Source organism: Eupeodes corollae, chromosome 2 (assembly GCF_945859685.1).
Source record: "Eupeodes corollae chromosome 2, idEupCoro1.1, whole genome shotgun sequence".
NCBI lineage: Eukaryota > Metazoa > Arthropoda > Insecta > Diptera > Syrphidae > Eupeodes > Eupeodes corollae.
In genome coordinates this window covers 11,492,861-11,509,851 of record NC_079148.1, presented here as the reverse complement: position 1 = coordinate 11,509,851, position 16,991 = coordinate 11,492,861, and the positions used below count along the sequence as shown (strand labels likewise).

At 30.5% G+C, this 16,991-nt stretch overlaps 1 protein-coding gene across 1 annotated transcript in view; it reads left to right on the top strand.

The window, feature by feature from the left end:
• The window catches only part of LOC129947749 (carbonic anhydrase-related protein 10), an 89,903-nt gene that overhangs the window by 17,894 nt on the left and 55,018 nt on the right, over positions 1-16,991 (top strand). The window contains exon 2 of the mRNA XM_056058430.1: positions 6,236-6,757. Within this exon, the coding sequence (XP_055914405.1) occupies positions 6,700-6,757 (58 nt within the window). The 5' untranslated portion in view covers positions 6,236-6,699. The remainder of the gene's footprint in view (positions 1-6,235; positions 6,758-16,991) is intronic.

Below are 16,991 nucleotides of genomic sequence, written 5' to 3'. Positions count from 1 at the left end.
AAAAAAATTGTTATATGATTTGTCATTTTAAAATTTTGTCACCATTTACAGTGCTCTATACCTCTCCCACTTATACCACATCTTTACACACTTACAATAAAATATTTGTTTCTATCAAAATATTATCTAGAAATTATTTATGTGACAAAGCAACATTTGTCGGGTCAGCTAGTAGTTTTATAAAAACTTACAATATTTTGAGAAAAAATAAAGCCAATGACTTCAAACTTATACAAAAAATTGTTTTTAACTTTTTATAGAGTAAAGAAAAAAACAATTGACACCTTTTCTTCAAAAAAAGTTAAATCACAAACATTAAAAAAACTGCTTAGTCGTCCATTTTTAATTTTAGAAGTTTTTCAAATATTAGTTTGGCTTATTGCAAAAAATAATATTTTTAAAAGCCACCAATTGCCCCCAAGTTAACAAAGTGGGTCACAACTCAGCCTTTTGTTCTTCTACGTGACTTTACCAATAAAAGTTCAAATTTTGCAGGCAATCAATTTAACAAAAAAAATGTTGTGAAGAACTAAAGTTATTAAGATATTTATTCAAAATTAAGCTATTAATAGGTAGAAGCAACAAGGAAGAAAGAATCGAGTTATTAAATGAAACCGAAAACTTTTTGTCCAATAAAAGTAAAAAATATTTTTTTAAAAGTTGTTTATTCAATATTGAGATTTCTTTTCCTGCTAAAAAGCTGTTTTCAGTTGTAACTTAATGTTTGACTGATGAACATTTCTTCGGTTTCTGATGTCAAACATTGAAGCATTTTTTAAACACCCTACTTGTTTTTACATTACCACACTTTCAACGCATTATGTATGCTTCTTCCCCAAACTGTCCCATCAGCTAACTATACAACTCTACAAAACCCTTGAATAATCGACTGCATTGTCTTTGTTGAAATTAACATTTTGAATTAGCATTAATAATTAAAACTGTTTACTTATTAACCACCAAATTACTTGCATTCGAATGCACGAACTTAATAATTCAGACAGCTTAGTGGAATATTTAGAGATATATTGATAAAGAATTGATGATACATAAGTTGGTTAAAGTGATTCTCTATCTAAACGTATTTTTGAGAAACTGAATTTTGTATTATTTCAATCACCTCATATCCTTTAAGAGTTTCAAATTATGTCATTAAATATTGACATCTCTTTGAAGACGACCACAAAATGCACACAAAAACATACAACATTTTATTATTCATCCACCATTCCAAAGAAGACATTTTTTAGTTTTATGTTTTGAAAAGAAAAACAGCAATCAAAAATACAATCCGCATACAAAAAGATAGTCGTAGCTCTTACCGTGAGGTAAAAACATTTTTTGAATTAATATTCAGTGTAGTTTTTCATTTGAATTTCGAATCGTCCTTTTCACCTTAATTTAAAAGAAGACGCAAACCAACAAAACTTTCAACATTCAGTCACAGTTATAGCCACAGTATTATATTTATAGTCTGATGAAAATATTAATATAGGGATGCTGCATATAGAACACACACAAGGGACATCTCCTTTAATTTCACAATCTGCAAGGACAAAGTTTTGTTTACTGAGTTTGAAATTATTATCTCAAGAATCATTAGGATAGGTACGGATATAATATTCTACTTCAACTAATTTACAGATCTATCCCTCTACCTTTCTCTCTTTATCTTTGGGATGTTGGATGTTGAGTTGGAGATTCATAGGTTTTGAAATGATAGCTCCTAGGACTTTATATGACTATGAGTATTTGACAATTTGAAAAGTTTGTATATTATTATTATTTGAGAATTGAGAATGTTATTTTCCCAGGTTGTTGAAGGTTTAATGGGGCGTATGAGTGATGTTTTTTTTTATATTTTACTTTAATTTTCTTGAATTCGTTTTGATCGAAAATATTTAGATAGAATATTTTGAGGGTATGTGGAATTTTAATGTGTTTAGAGATTTATGATGCATGTTATTTTATGGTTTAAGTTTTAAATATATACAAATTGGCAATTTGATGAGTCAATTTATCAAGAAATAAAAAAGGAAGTTGAGAGTAAAAATTGCTTTATTTTTTTAAAAACTTTATTTATGCTTATGCAGGATTGAAGGTGGTGCGAGTTGACTTAAAATATTTTAAATTTTTAAGACCGTATATATTGGATTTCGGAAAAACAATAAAATAAAGCGAGAAACTAGAAACACGATTTTAATATAGTAGTGACATCTTTCAGTTTCGAAACATAGAACTGAACGGAAAGTATTACATTCATACAATACTTTGAACTCGAGATTTTAACCAAACACAACATTACAGCAGCTTATTTGAATATAAAAAATAAATGTCTGCTTTGCTCCATAAGGGTAGCTCCCTCCCATAGAAATGTGATTATGATTTTTAATTTTCTGAGAAAATAATGAACCAAATTTTATATTTTCCTCAACAAAATTGTATAATTAAAAATACCCAAACGGGTCAAGATTTTTAACAAAATTCAATTATTTAATTTGTATTTATAAGCACTTTATACCTGCATACCAAAAATAGTTTTATGAAAAATAAAATGTACGTACATAGTACAATTATTTAAAAAAAAACGCTGTGTCAATTTCGAAACGAAACATGTATAAGGCTTTTTAAAAAGTTAAGTGGCATTTAAATTTACGAAGGCATATTTAATTTATTTTTCAAAAATCGGCTGTGCACGACGCGTTTTTTTGAAGTGTTCATTTATTTATTTTTGTACAAATTTAGATAATCTAAAGTGAAAATTGAAAAACTTGCCTAACAAATCGTCAGATAAAACTTGGTCAACAAAGCAATGGTAAACAAATTTTGATTTTTTAAAGGTTTTCAATGGCTAAGCTCGAATCTAACTTCAAAATCAATTTATCACGAAGGGTTTCTAAGAAACATTTATTTTGTATCCGAAAATAGAAATCTTATGTTAGATTTTTTGAGGTAATGTTAATTCATGAAGTATTTTTGTTTTCAATAACCCTTTGGTGATGATTTTTCAAATCTCCACATTATTCAATATTCAAATGTAATTTTTCACCTGCCAAAGATAAATCTTAAAATAATGATAAGGTATTTATGCTAAACGGTTCTAAACAAAAAATCATAAAATGGTATAAAAGTATTTTTTTAACTTTTGAAATACATTAAAAATATTGATGAAAATGGCTACTTAAAAGTTTGATCACATGATTCGAAATAAAGACTAAAAATAAACTCTAAAACAAATTATTTAAAAACGAATTTATTATATTCAAGGTTTCTAAGAACTTCAGAGAGTGCAAATCAAGGCCCATAGATCATCTCATAACTGATGATAAATTAGCAAAATTAATGTGAGGTACTAAAATGATTAAGGTAGGCTGCATCTAGAAGGTTTGTACCTTACAAAGTCATCATGCAATTTATTGATCTATGATGGGTTCTAACTAAGCCATAAAATTCCGTTTTTGGTTGACTTGAATATAAAATATTTTAAAAATCTTATGTGATAAAAAAATTCAGAGGTGATATTCGAATTCAGGTGAGGTCCATCTACGAAGTTAAGATCTCTCCCTCATCCGGGGAGCTTGGCCGAGCATAGCGAGCAATGCCCCGCGTTCGTAGTGGACATTCTATCTCAACTCTCATACCCTCATCCTAGTTCTGTCCTACATTTATCTGGTGGTAATTAAATTCCCCTTCATCCCAACCTACCCTCGATCCTAAATTCTAATTCCTTCCTCTCAGCCTTATTGCCTCTCGTTTCAAATGATTTTTAACTTAGTTTATTGTTATAAATTAAATGACAAAAACTTATTAAGTTTCCTTTCAGGACATGGTTTTAGTGGCTATAATTTCATTATAAACTTCGGGATTGATTTATACTTTTTATATAATTAATTTATGATTGAGTTTCTAAATCATAGATTGATTTTAAGAAATGGCAAAGTTGAATATAGTTTTGTCCTTTGAGAATTTTGAGATCACGGTGAAGGCTTTCACTTCCAAAAAAATTGTCTACATGAAACATATTTTCCCTATTAACTCTCTTTATAATGCTGGACCTGGACTTTAATAACATGCGAATCATCTAGCGAGAGTTTCTATTCTCAAAATTAATTGTGGCCTCAACACATTCCAAGCTACAATAATCATCGCGAAATCGTGGTTGAAGCGATCGGTTTGTATCATAAAATGTTTTTCTATAAATTTTGTGAAGGTTTCCATGTGCAATGCTTTCCAATCAAACTTTATTGATCAGTTAAACTCAATGCTGACCTCATCAAAGAGTTCTAAACCCACTTTCTAACAATGGCATCTGAAAGTTTTCTCTGTAATCTGTTCTCGGGAAGGATCATAATTCTTGGGATATATTTTTAAAATGAAATTAAGAGTGTTTAAAAGAAGGTTCTTGGAAGTCTTATTTCTAGATTGAGCGAGTAATTTGTCGAGTTACTAAGAAAAAAAATACGTCCCTTGACTCAAAACCTATTTAATTTTCAATTGCGGTATGTTTAAAATAAGTCCAAGCCTGCTCATAGTGGTTCATCACTGATTTTGAAGCAACTTCATTTTTTTATATTCAGCAAGTTGCTGTATGTTTGTGTTTTTGAGGAAGTTTGACCAGGTAGATTTTATTGAGTATCTGAGAAAGAAGCTTTGTCCATGAAAAATTATAAGTCTTATTTGTTCCTAGATACTTGTATTTATTAGATATTTTAATTTCATCGTTGTTGAAGAACCATTTTTCTTTAGCTCTCTTACCGTTTCGGGAAATTACTATTTTTAAATTTTTAAGTACACAAGGTGAGTTCATTTTGAACAGTAAATTTTGAAACTATTTATCATTGTAAGGAAACGGAATTATCAGGAAGAACAACAATATTGTCATCTAAAAGTAAGACTTTAACTGATATCCTTTTGATAGTTACGTTACCCGGCAGAACAGAGTCGAGGTCATTCAAAAAAAAGGTAAATAACAGAGCACTAAGAATGGATTTCTGTTTTACAACTTGATTAATAGGAAAAAAATCACTGACCAGTTCCATTACATATACTTTAGCCATGTTTTTTTCCATAGAGAGTTTTTAAGATTGAAATCAATTTTATGGATATTCTTTAAAATGTCAGTTTGAGGAATAATGCATCTTTGTTTATATTATCAAAACAGTTTTTGAATCAATGAAAAAGGAATAGAATTTCTTTTCTTTCATTGCCTTCAAGTACGAAGGCATTGAAAATTTGGTCCAAAGTTAAGTAGTTTTCAGTAGTTTCCAAATATGAAAGTTCTGCAGCTAGAATTTCATTTAAAATTTGATTTCTTTGGACGCAACGATTAAGTTATTAAGTTGATTCAAAAGTACATTGGTAAAGTATGGTAGGTGACTGCATAGTTAGGTTTCAATTTTTGAAAAGCGGACTCGACTTTTTGAAAGAACCGGGAATGGATCCTTTAAGAAAGATATTACAAAATATACGTATAATTCGCATGATTAACAAGTGGAATTGTTGCCTGGTATAATTGTTAATAAAACATTATTAAAAAGCTAACACATTTTCCAAGACACATAAATTTATAATTTCACGTCAATGGTATAAAAATCTGTGGTTCAACTGAAAAATGGAGTACCTGTTAAAATAAACACTTTTAAAATTTTGAGTAGTAGAAGTTCATGAATAATTTTGCAATACTTCTACTACTTAAATTTTAAACCCAAATCATAATAACTCGATTTTTCGAAAATTTGTCTTTAAAGTTATAATTTTTCGAAACGCTACATGACAAGACCTAGTGCTTAAATATTTTCCATGGTCATATTTTTTTTAAACATGATTATTAAGATCATTTAAATTTAGAAAAATTGATTTTTAGAAAATAAGCATTTGATGTTTTTAGTATTAGAAATTCATGATTAATTAAAAACCTAGAACTCTAATGCTTTTTCCGGTTTTAATATTTTGGAACACCTTTTTTGGGTTCCTAGGGGATCATTAAAATTATGTGTTACACCTTTTTTTATGTAATTGAAATGTAAACGTGTTTGTTTATATTTTGGAAAGAAGTAAAATTATTTGATTTTCAGTGTTCAAGAAATTTAAATCGATATAAATTCGTATCCCATGTTGTTATGTTGTTTTTGTTTATCAAATGTCACATTAATTCAATTAAATATCATATTTTGTTTATCTATCGATTTTACTGGTTTATTTCATTTAATTTTATCATTTTCAATTTTCATTTTAGATATCCGCCCGCATAAAGACTTTGTTTGGAGTTGCAGATCATTTTAATCGATTTGGGGTAAACCACCATTTATACAAAAACCTGACAAAAGATAAACAATACAAAAATAAAAATATGAAATGAAATTTTTTCAAAGAACAAAAAAGTAACAAAATAATAATAAATAAAAATAAAAAATCTACAAAACACAAAACAAAGAAAAAAGAAAAAAGGATACTTCTGTGATGCATAATCTTTGTTATTGTGTTTGACAGCTGTTTTGCAATCGAAACTTCTCTGTGGAATATCGAACATCACTGGCGCTGATTTGTGTTCGAAATCAAATGCAATGTCACGTTAAAAGGAAAAAGGACATCTCAACAACAACTACGGTATAGTTTTATAAAGAGTAAATACAATTTGGAAAGATAACGGCTACCAGAAGAGAAACGACAAAGGAAAAACAGAAAACCAGAGGAACAAATATGGAATTTCTGCAAATACTTGGATTCTCCTTTCTTATTCTTATGCTAAGGACACAAGGTAAGTCTAAAAATGACAAACCTATCTAACTTCTGACAACCATCCTATCTACATTTTACTTTACCTATCTACAATTGTAACTGTAGGTAAGGTACATACCTAGCAACATATTTTTGGTGCTTTAACATCTTTTGCAAGAATAAAAATAAATGACGATGACGGGCTTCGGCTTATCCAACCAACACAAAAGGAAAAGGAAGAGAGGAGTCTCGTTGGGGCTGATTTATATTGTGCACAAGGAGAATTTATGGGAATTTTAATTTCAGGAATTTCGGTGTTGGTTTTATTCTTTTTTTTTAAATTTATGTCTGGAAGGATATTGAGCCACGGAGGAGGTGGCAGTGATAGTAAAGGTGCGCTGTGTGAGTCACCTAACAAATTGTATGTCCTTTTTTTAGAATGTCTGCTAATAAAGGAGTCATTTTTATTTAAGGCAAGAAAGTGTTAATTTAAAATTGTTTAATTAGAAAGGTTATTTTAAATTTGAGAAAAATTGATGTTTTATTTTTTACGAAGTATTGACCTTTAATATTTACTATAAAATTTAAGCCTTTCCGCTGAGCATTGATATTCTTAGCGTACTACTAAATCGCTTTACTATTATTTTATTAATTCCCTTAGAATTGATGAATAATATATTTGCATTTATTTCACAATTTCTCGCTCCAAATTTTGTTAACATAGAAGTTATTGAAATCGTTTAACTTTGTCCAATAGATTTGTTTTAATTTTTTAACTTTTAAGTTCTTAGAACTCGTACGTTAGACATTTTTTCGCTCTTTGTATCTCAAGAACCATCTAAATGTCTCACGAATAAGTAATGCTCTCGACTTTTATTCAACTGCCATAATATAAAAAAATCTAAACAAAAATAAGAACACACAATTGTTTTAACTTCAAATAGATTCCACAACATAAAGACATTTTTGGTACCTTGAATTTTGTTTTAAAGGATTCGATTGAAAGTTTTTAAAAATTAAGTTTCCATTCCTAATAAAATATTTTTGAAAAATATATTTTTTTTTATTAAAAAAAAAATAAAAAGTATGCAATCAAAAATTTAAGAATTTATTTGGGAAGGACTTCGGTTTTTCAAAATATCAAACATAGTTTTTGTATGGGGTGAAACAACTTTGAAGTCAGTATGTTTCTTCGTTCTCAAGTTATTTAACCCTTAAATGCATTTTTTTTTATTTTAAAAGAAAACAAACATTTTGGAAGTGAATATTTTTATAATTTATGAGGAAAAAATTTTTGAAAAATCTTGCATGTAAAATGACGATTTACAAACAAACTTGTTTTTGGAACATAAGTAAACCTTCACATAATGCTTCTCAAAAGCTTACATCCTGGCATCATACATCGCATGCGGTTGCTCTGTCGTGTTTGTTTGTGATCAGTTCCATCATGTATATCACATCTATTGATGGAAAAACCTGCAACACATTCTTTAGCTTTGGGGCTGGTTCCTCCGAAAAACTACTGCTGCTGCTGGGCTGACCTGATTGTTTGCCTTATATTTTTCTAAGCGCATCAGTAAGTTCGCTTCTAAAATCGACAAGATTTAAAATTTCTTTTGGTTCTTTCTTGCTTGGACAAAATTTGCTTTAATACCATCCATGAGTTTATCACAGTTAGGTCCAGGAGGTGGTGGAAAAGTCCTAAGCACAATTTTCAAATTTTCGTGCGGATACGGTAACGTCCCAAGTACGAATCCATTAAATCCACCCTTCCCATATAAGCGTTGTATTCTTTGACGATTTTTGGGCATGATATATTTTTTCCTCTCTTTTCAGTTTTGTTGAAACTTTCTGTACTTTAAAAATTATCTGCACCAACATGCGTTGACAAAGAAGTCACTTGTTTGTTGGCCTTCCAGCTCAAGGTAGGCATCTCGATACCTTCGTAACTTGTGACGTATTCTTCGTACGATCCTCTTGACACGCATTTAGCCATAACTTTTTGCTTCTTCGGGTGCTTTAAATTTTTTTCCGAGCTGGGTTCTTTGCAAAGTCCCCAGACATAAGATTCCTTCCTTGGTCATGTACATAACAAGCATGAAGCTAATGTCCACAGCTCCATGCCAGTTAATAAATATATATACTCTTCTTTCTATTGCCCGAGAAGGTTTTATCACAAAATTTTCAACCGCTCTAACGTTTATGTCATTTTTCAACATGGAACATTGTCTTTTCCGGAATAGATGATAAAGTAATAGGCATATCCGTCAGGGATACACAGGTTAAATCCCCATTTATGGGGTTTCAAGGGCAAATATTGTTTCATGAATTGACCCATTTTTGTTGCACACATTTGCTAGCATTCCTTTTGTTGAGGTGGTCTATCACTGAACGAAGCCTATGAAGCATGTCATGATTGAAGTCGTTTACAGGCCTGTATTTGTCGTTGTCGTCGAAATGCAGAATCTGTCTTTTTTACAAATCGATTCACCATCATAGTTTCTTTTATGCCCTGAAATCCATGATTATTACTCCAATATGAACGAACTCTTGGATATTTATAGACTGATATGAAAATCAAAATCAACATGTACTTGCTCAATTTACAAACTGTCACGCAATTAGGACGATAAGGTTACTTCTGAACCGAAAACCTAATTGTTTATGTAGCTATTTTAGCGATAAATTCAGACGTAAGAAAATAAAAAAAAAACATACACAAGCGATTTTAACTTCCCACAGGAAGTTATTGTAATGGGTCCGATTTGTCAAATTGAAAATTTTGACATTTCTCGACGTTTCAAGGTCCCTAGAGTCGAAATAAAAGATTTTTTGAAAGATGTTTGTAAGTCCGTATGTCCGTACGTTCGCGACGTTTTTTCGTCCTCCATAGCTCAAGAACCAGAAGAGATATCGACTTCAAATAAATTTTGTTATACAGATAATAAGGCAGAAAGATGCAGAAAGGGCTCTCAAGAAAATTTTTTTTTTACCATAGCAGTTTGAAAAAAGGTGAACATTTTGGTTAACCCTAAATATCTCACGAACCAAAAACGCTAGAGACTTGAATTAAATTTTATATAATATATTGTAACGTCATATCAAAGAAGTATATTTTTTGAAAAAAATCCATTTAACGGTTTTTTTTAATAATCAAAAAAAACTGAAAAAAAAAATTTGTCGCCTCCAAAATTTTACGACTAAAATATGATTTCATCTTCAAACATTTTTGTGCAACGAAGAATAATGTTTTTGACATCTCATACAATTTTGAGAAAAAACGAATTGACAGTTTTTTTTACAAAAAATAAAAAACCTAAAAAAAATGAATAAAAGTTGGTAAAAATTGATTTTCGATTCAAATATCTTTTTTAAACTTTGAGATATTGGCTTTATTTTAATTTAATCTTTCAAAAAATATTGTTGTCAACATTCAGTAAATTTTTTTACAAAAAATAAAACTCTAAAAAAAAACAATACTAAAACTTGGTAAAATTTTACTTTCGACTCAAATAGCTTTTCAAAAATTAAACATATTGGCTTCAAACTTATTTTATTTCACAGAAAATATTTTTTTCAATATTCAGTAATTTTTATATTTTTTCACTTCCAACTGCATCTTCGGGGAGCGCTTCCAGTTGCGAACGAGGCAACAACCCTACGAGATCATCTTCACCAACATCATCATCATCCTCTGACAAATACCCATTTTCTAATTTCTTAATTAATTTACGATATCCCTATCACTATCCCAAAGTATTTTCGTGCCATTCTGTAAAAAAGAAATCGTTTACACTTGTGCCTAAAAAAATCTAATTCGACACTAGTTGTTCTCTTTAGTGATCCATAAAAATAAACAACGCATAATAGTCTTTTGACTCTTGAACGTGGATTTTTCAGATTCAAACAACAAACTTTAAAGGATCAACCTTGTCACTTGTTAATGGTCATGATGAATGCAAGACAGATCGTAAATTGAAGTTCTTTAAACTCTAATGAAATACTACTTTGGAACGTGATGAAAAGTATCCTTTATCGGTTCCCTGGTTCTAAGCAATCTCTCCACCAATTCTCAGCAGTGTCAGTACGGCCTTTCGTGAGTAAGTTATAAAAGCGAAACTATTGTTTTTACAAACAAGAGAAACTAAAACGAACTATAAGCAACGCTGTCTATTGTGAAAGTGATATTAAGCACTGCTTTTCTAGGTTCGGTCCGCTACTTTTAGTGTTTGTCTTTCCGCCTTATTTATTATCATAGCTAAACTAATTTTCATGGGGAATTGAAGCCTTTTAAGTTGGATTTGTAAATCTGTAAAAATACTTGGAATCCGAGGAATAATCACATCCCTTCCAACGCTGCCGACGGTTAAAATGTAAGCGCTAATAATGTTAAGCACAGGTTGTGTTACACAAAATTGCGTACTGTAACAAAATCGATGGGCATCTAAATTTCGCGTAAGCATTATACCTCTACTGGGTATAATGTGCTCTGTCCTAAGTTGTGTGTCCTAACCATGGTAAATCCAGAAGCAGCTAAAAAGATAACATTCAATATAAGCTGGAAATTAAATATTTTACGGTTAAAATAGCTTAAAACACTCTCCAGCCTCGTAGCTACCTCCTCAAAAAAAATCATGTAATATCATTGCTCCGTCGCGATGTTAGAGACGGACAAACAAACAAACAAACAAACAAACAAGCAAACAAAAAAACGAACTGACTTTCCCACTTATAAAATTAGCATAGGTTTTACTACTAGCAAGTAAATTTCAATATATTTATTTTAAAAATAGACTTTTTTGGGGGGGGGGGTCTACCTAAAAAAATTAAATAATAGTTTTCTACATGGTACAATTTTCCTTCTTCCGGTATCATTTATAACATTTTTTTGTTTAGAAGATATTTCTACACATATGCTTTTAAAAATGATTCAATGGAATCAAAATTAAGATGATAAATTGCCCTAAAGAAAATTGTTGTATATGTTTTTCTGACACCTGAAAACGTAAATAAATTTTTCTAAATTGCACCCTTTCATTCAACAGTCAACATCCCTAAACATTCTTTTGGTTCTTTAGTTATTATGAATAAGTAATAATCAAACAGTTAACCAACTTTCATGAACCTATCTATTTGGAAGGTTTTTTTTTGTGGAAGCATAATCACTTTCCCTGACATTATTAACTTATTATTGTTTTGATTTCATAAATTAATAATTTTGAGCTTTAACCTTGTCTTTCCTAAATTTTCATAAATTTTGTTACTCCTCTCTCGAAATCAAGGTAACTTTTAAGAATAGTTATTGACACATTTTTGTATTGGTCCCGATTATTATTTACTTATTTCGTCTGTAGAAAAAATGTGGAGTATGCATAAATTGTCCTTAAGAAAAATCCTTTTTTTCAGACATCAACTTTATCTTTAAGTTCCATTTTCAGTGAATTAAGCAGTTCCTTTTCCTTCATTCATTTTGTCAACTGCAAGAACTTCACAGTTTTCAAAGGAGTTTTGCAATCCTATGTAAAATTCAAAAAACAAAATGCAAATTATCATAGCGTGTCTGATTGTTAAAAATTCAAGTTTCTGACTTGCTAACTTCACAATGAAGCAAAAGTGTGATGTAAACTCGATTCCCCACAACTTTTAGAAGAAAAACAATAATTTTATTCTTAGAAACAAAAAGTGTTACAATTTGAATGCAATGAACTATTCTGTTTCTTTGAATAAAAATGCAAATTTAAAAATCTACAAATTCATGTCATGGTTTCGGGAAAGTTTTCTTAAAGAGTTAACTTCGACTTACTTTCTTAGTCCTAGTTTAATAAGTTAAAGTCAAGAATTTGATTGATGTTTTTGCTTCAAAATTTAAGGATAATCTTCATGGTAAAGTTCCTTCTTATGACAATAAAAATAACATTTAAATTAGTACCTTCCAAAAGGACATTCAAGGATTCCACTTAACACAAATGAATATCTCTTACCTTTACCTATGTACATAAAACATAATTGAGGTTTATAATGCGAAAAATAAATAAGAATTAATGTAAACATGCATGAGGATGGTTAAAGATGTTTTGGTCCAAAGAAAAAAAAAACAAAAACATAAAAATGATATGTTGTCCCCATACAGTGCTACAATCTACAACATAATACTTCATTTTAAATGGTTTTGTTGGTTGACAGGATAAGAGATATTTGCATTGTTTTATTTCTTTTTTTTTGTTTATGTTTCTCTTCAATTTTAAGGACCTTATTTTTTGTAATGTTTTGTGACAATTTTGAATTTAAAAAGGAAATTAAAATGGAAATTTAGGAAGAAATTTAATTTAATACATTTGTTTTTATGAGATAGATTAAATATAATAGGCTTTAGTTCTAAATAAGAGATTATATGCAATTAGTGCTTTAGGATGTCCTGGAAGGTGAGACAAATATAATTCAATTAAAAAGAAACCATAATGACTACCAAGAGATCTGCGAAAATGTGCCCAGAATGGTAACATTATGGACACAACAATATCCTTTTTTCCGTTAAGTCCTTTAAAAAGCCATTATGACCACAAACTCCAAAGGAATTAATTATCCTGCAAACCATATCGTTTTTCTTATTTTTATTTTCTAAGCCTCCTTTCAAAAAAACATCAATAACATGCATTCCAAGAAATTGCATCGTACTTTTGATCAACTAACCAACGATGTGTGTGAAATATTCGATTGAACTTCTCTCAAATCAATTTAAACTTTTATTTCAGTTTTTTTTTCTTCATTTTGAACCTATTTTAAGAAAATGTCTGCTTACGAAGTGTGGCGTCATAAATTTCAAACACATAAGGATAACAAGCAGAAAAAGAATTTATAAGGACTCTAAACCTCATCGACTTCGTTTTTGATGCATTTGAATTTAGTTTTTTTTCGATATGAGTATGAAAGCTTGCTTGAACTTTATTTGTAATCTATCATCACTAAAAATCAATCAAAACAATTCAGCAAGCCAAAAAACAAGGCCGACTACAACGAACAGTGCCAGGACATTACCATATATACAAATATTTGTATGGTTGAATATGTGGTACATATGTTACCTACCTACCAAACTTCCCACCCCCTCCACATAGAAAACAAAAAAATATCTCTTATAAAAATTCTTGCCAAATGTTTGCAGGCTTATGCTATAATCCTATTTCATCACCTCACTAGCCGGAGCAGTATGGAAGATTCAGAGGCAGTCCAGTCTTCTCTCCCCATTACAATTGATTTCCCATAAAACAAAACATCCCCTATAATAGGTATTAGATCCGAAGGAGATAGACAAAAAAAAGTATATATGAGAACCGCATTGGAAATAAATCCTTAGTCCTCGCACTCTAAAACATACGGACTTGGTATTGTACAATGCTGTTGCTGCTTCCTCAAACTAAAAAACAAATAAAAAAAATAGTCTCAGAAATTGTATTTACTTAAATGCTTATTAAGTTTGAAGAAAGTATAGAATTTGAATTTTCTGCTAAAGTAGCACTAAAGTTAGCAAACGAACATAAGAAAATATAAGTTCAATCTTTTTAAATCCAAATCCGTTAACTCCTGAGGCTATTTTTTAAAATCCTAATTTAAGGTTTCCAAAGTGCATTTCTGATGCTGGAGAGTATTTTAAGGAATGAGTTTTTTTAAAGTTCGTGTTTTCAAAAATTAAATTTTTGCACAAACCGTTATTCTATATCTCGAATGATCTGCAAAATTTTTTAATTTTTAAAAGTAGACTCAAGAAGTAAATTTAAAAAAATTAAATTATAGTAAAACCCCTATTTTATACCTAAACAAGTTTTTTGTATGTTTGAATTTTAGAGTAAGTAAAAATGCTAAAAACAACCAAAACAAAGATAAGTTAAAACTCAAAATATCTCTTAACAAAAAATTGTATAATGGTTTTAAAAAATTCGAATCTTTCTTTTCTAGATTAAATTTAAATAATTTTAGTACCCCTTATACTTTCTAGAAAATCTTAGTAGTTATGACGATTTACTTGACACTTTATGAAGTTTTGAAATTAATACTTTCATATTTTTGAAAAATTTTCTGTGGCGTTAATTTTTAATGCTGTTTTTTTTAATCAAATTTTAATTTAAATTATTTGATGAAATTTTAAAAGTACTCGTTTCCAACAATACGTGTATATATTTGAATATATTTCAAAAGCTCGAATTTTTAGACAGCAGATTACCTTTTTTAAAACCATTTAAGCATAAATGGTTTTTGAAAGATTTGTATAAATAATATACATTTTTCAACTAAATATTGATGAAAATGATTTAAAACACCATCATGACTTTGAATGAATAAAAACTATTTCATAAATTAAGATAGCCTCATACAGAGTTTTTCAACAGGGACGCTACAAAAGTAAATTGACAGGTACAGCAAACGGCGCTATATTTCTTGCCACCCTTTTGACAATTCTCTTCAATAAGGTTTGCCATCTCATGATGAAAAGCAAACGATATAGTCGAAATTATTGAAATTTAGTACCGAAATTCGGAGTCAGGCTTCAATGTTAAGAGCGCTACGTCCATTTTGTGGTCGTCTTAATCGTTTTTGCAGATGAACAATTATTGATCATCTAGTAGAAAAACTTGAATCCACAAAATGTTCCCGTGCCAGTGAGACAAAGAAGTACCTGTAGTATCGAGATTAATGCTGCCACTGAGGTTTAAGTTGCAGAAATTCCAAATTTTTCTCTCACACGTCGTTCTTAAGCGCTGGGCATCTCTGCAACGTCGTTCTGGTGAATTTTGCGAAAAATCTTGGACTTTCATCGTTTTTTGAGTTCCATACATAATAGCATCAAACGTACTTTCACAGAAATAAGTGGTATCCAAAACCGTTTTTTTTTAATTTAAAAACAAATTTGTAGCGCTCTTATTCAAAAACTCGATACCAACAGAATGTTCAAAATGTAAAATTTTAGATTTTCTATTTTCGAGTAATGGTGGGTTTTGGGTTTTTGACATCAAGAGCTCTACGCGAAATTACTTTTGTAGCTCTCATGGCTAATTTTTTATATAAATTCAAAGTTTCAATGCATCAGACCCATATTGACAAATATAAAAATAATCATATCGGTTAGGATTACTTTCCCTGTGCCTAGCAGAAAACTAGAGAATAGTCAGTCGACTTAAGCCCGTTCCATCGTACACTCAGATCAAGTAGACTACAGAATAAACGAGGAGGGGAAAAAAGGTTTTGGAATCATCAAATTGAGAGCCACCCCTGTCAGGGCCGGATTTAGATGCCCAGAGGCCTCGGGGCAGTAAAGAAGCGGAGGCCCCCTCGCCCCAAATTATTTTCAAAACAAACTTCAAAATAAACTAAACCATTTTTTTTCACACGAGTTTTTCAATTAATAATTTATTGTGAAAGCAAGTAGATTCTATTAGTATAACCTATTGAACATTTTTCGCCGGAAAATCGTTGATGATTTCGTTGAAATCCAGTTCTCGGAGTAAATCGCTTTCAATGTTCAGGAGCGAAAGCTTCGATGGGCGGTTTCGTCCCATCGTGGTTCAAAATCTATTTTTTAATTATTATAGCACTACTTAGTGCAATTTGTTACCATCAAAACCAAATACATTCTCTAAGCAATTAGGATTTCAAATGTAGCTCTAAAATTTTGATTTTCGAGAATTTGGTAGTAAAATTGTTCCGGTGATTGATCTGTTCCATAGCCCTTCCTTCCTTTCTGTATGAGTCAATCAAAGACACAAATTGAAGTAACTTATTACCAAGACTAGGCTCTAAATCATCCGGATACACTTTCACCAATACCTCTGCTGCTGCGTGCGAATTTTCAGCATCGTTCTTCTCGATGTGATTCTGGAATACAAATCTCGAACATACACTGTACAGCTTCATGGGCATGCAATCTTTCAGTAAGAGAAACGGATAGTCAATCACTTTCTTGTTATCGAGCGGATTCAGCCTCACATTTCTCGTTCTAGTGCGGATGCGCGATTGTACATATTCATCAGTATGGGATATTTTTTGGCTGCTTCATTGTATTTATCAAAATCATTTCGTTTGGATTCCACGATTCCACGGGTGTTGCAACATTCTGTTTGTAGCGTTGAATCGCTCCAAAATATCATTCCAAAATGTTGCACACAAAGCAGTTTCGAGACCTCTCATCTTCTGAAGAAGTTGCGTTGCTTCATTACTAAAGATGTGTTTTTGCTCTTTATTGGAAGATATGCTCTTTAGAGCTTCTTTGATTTCCGAATAGC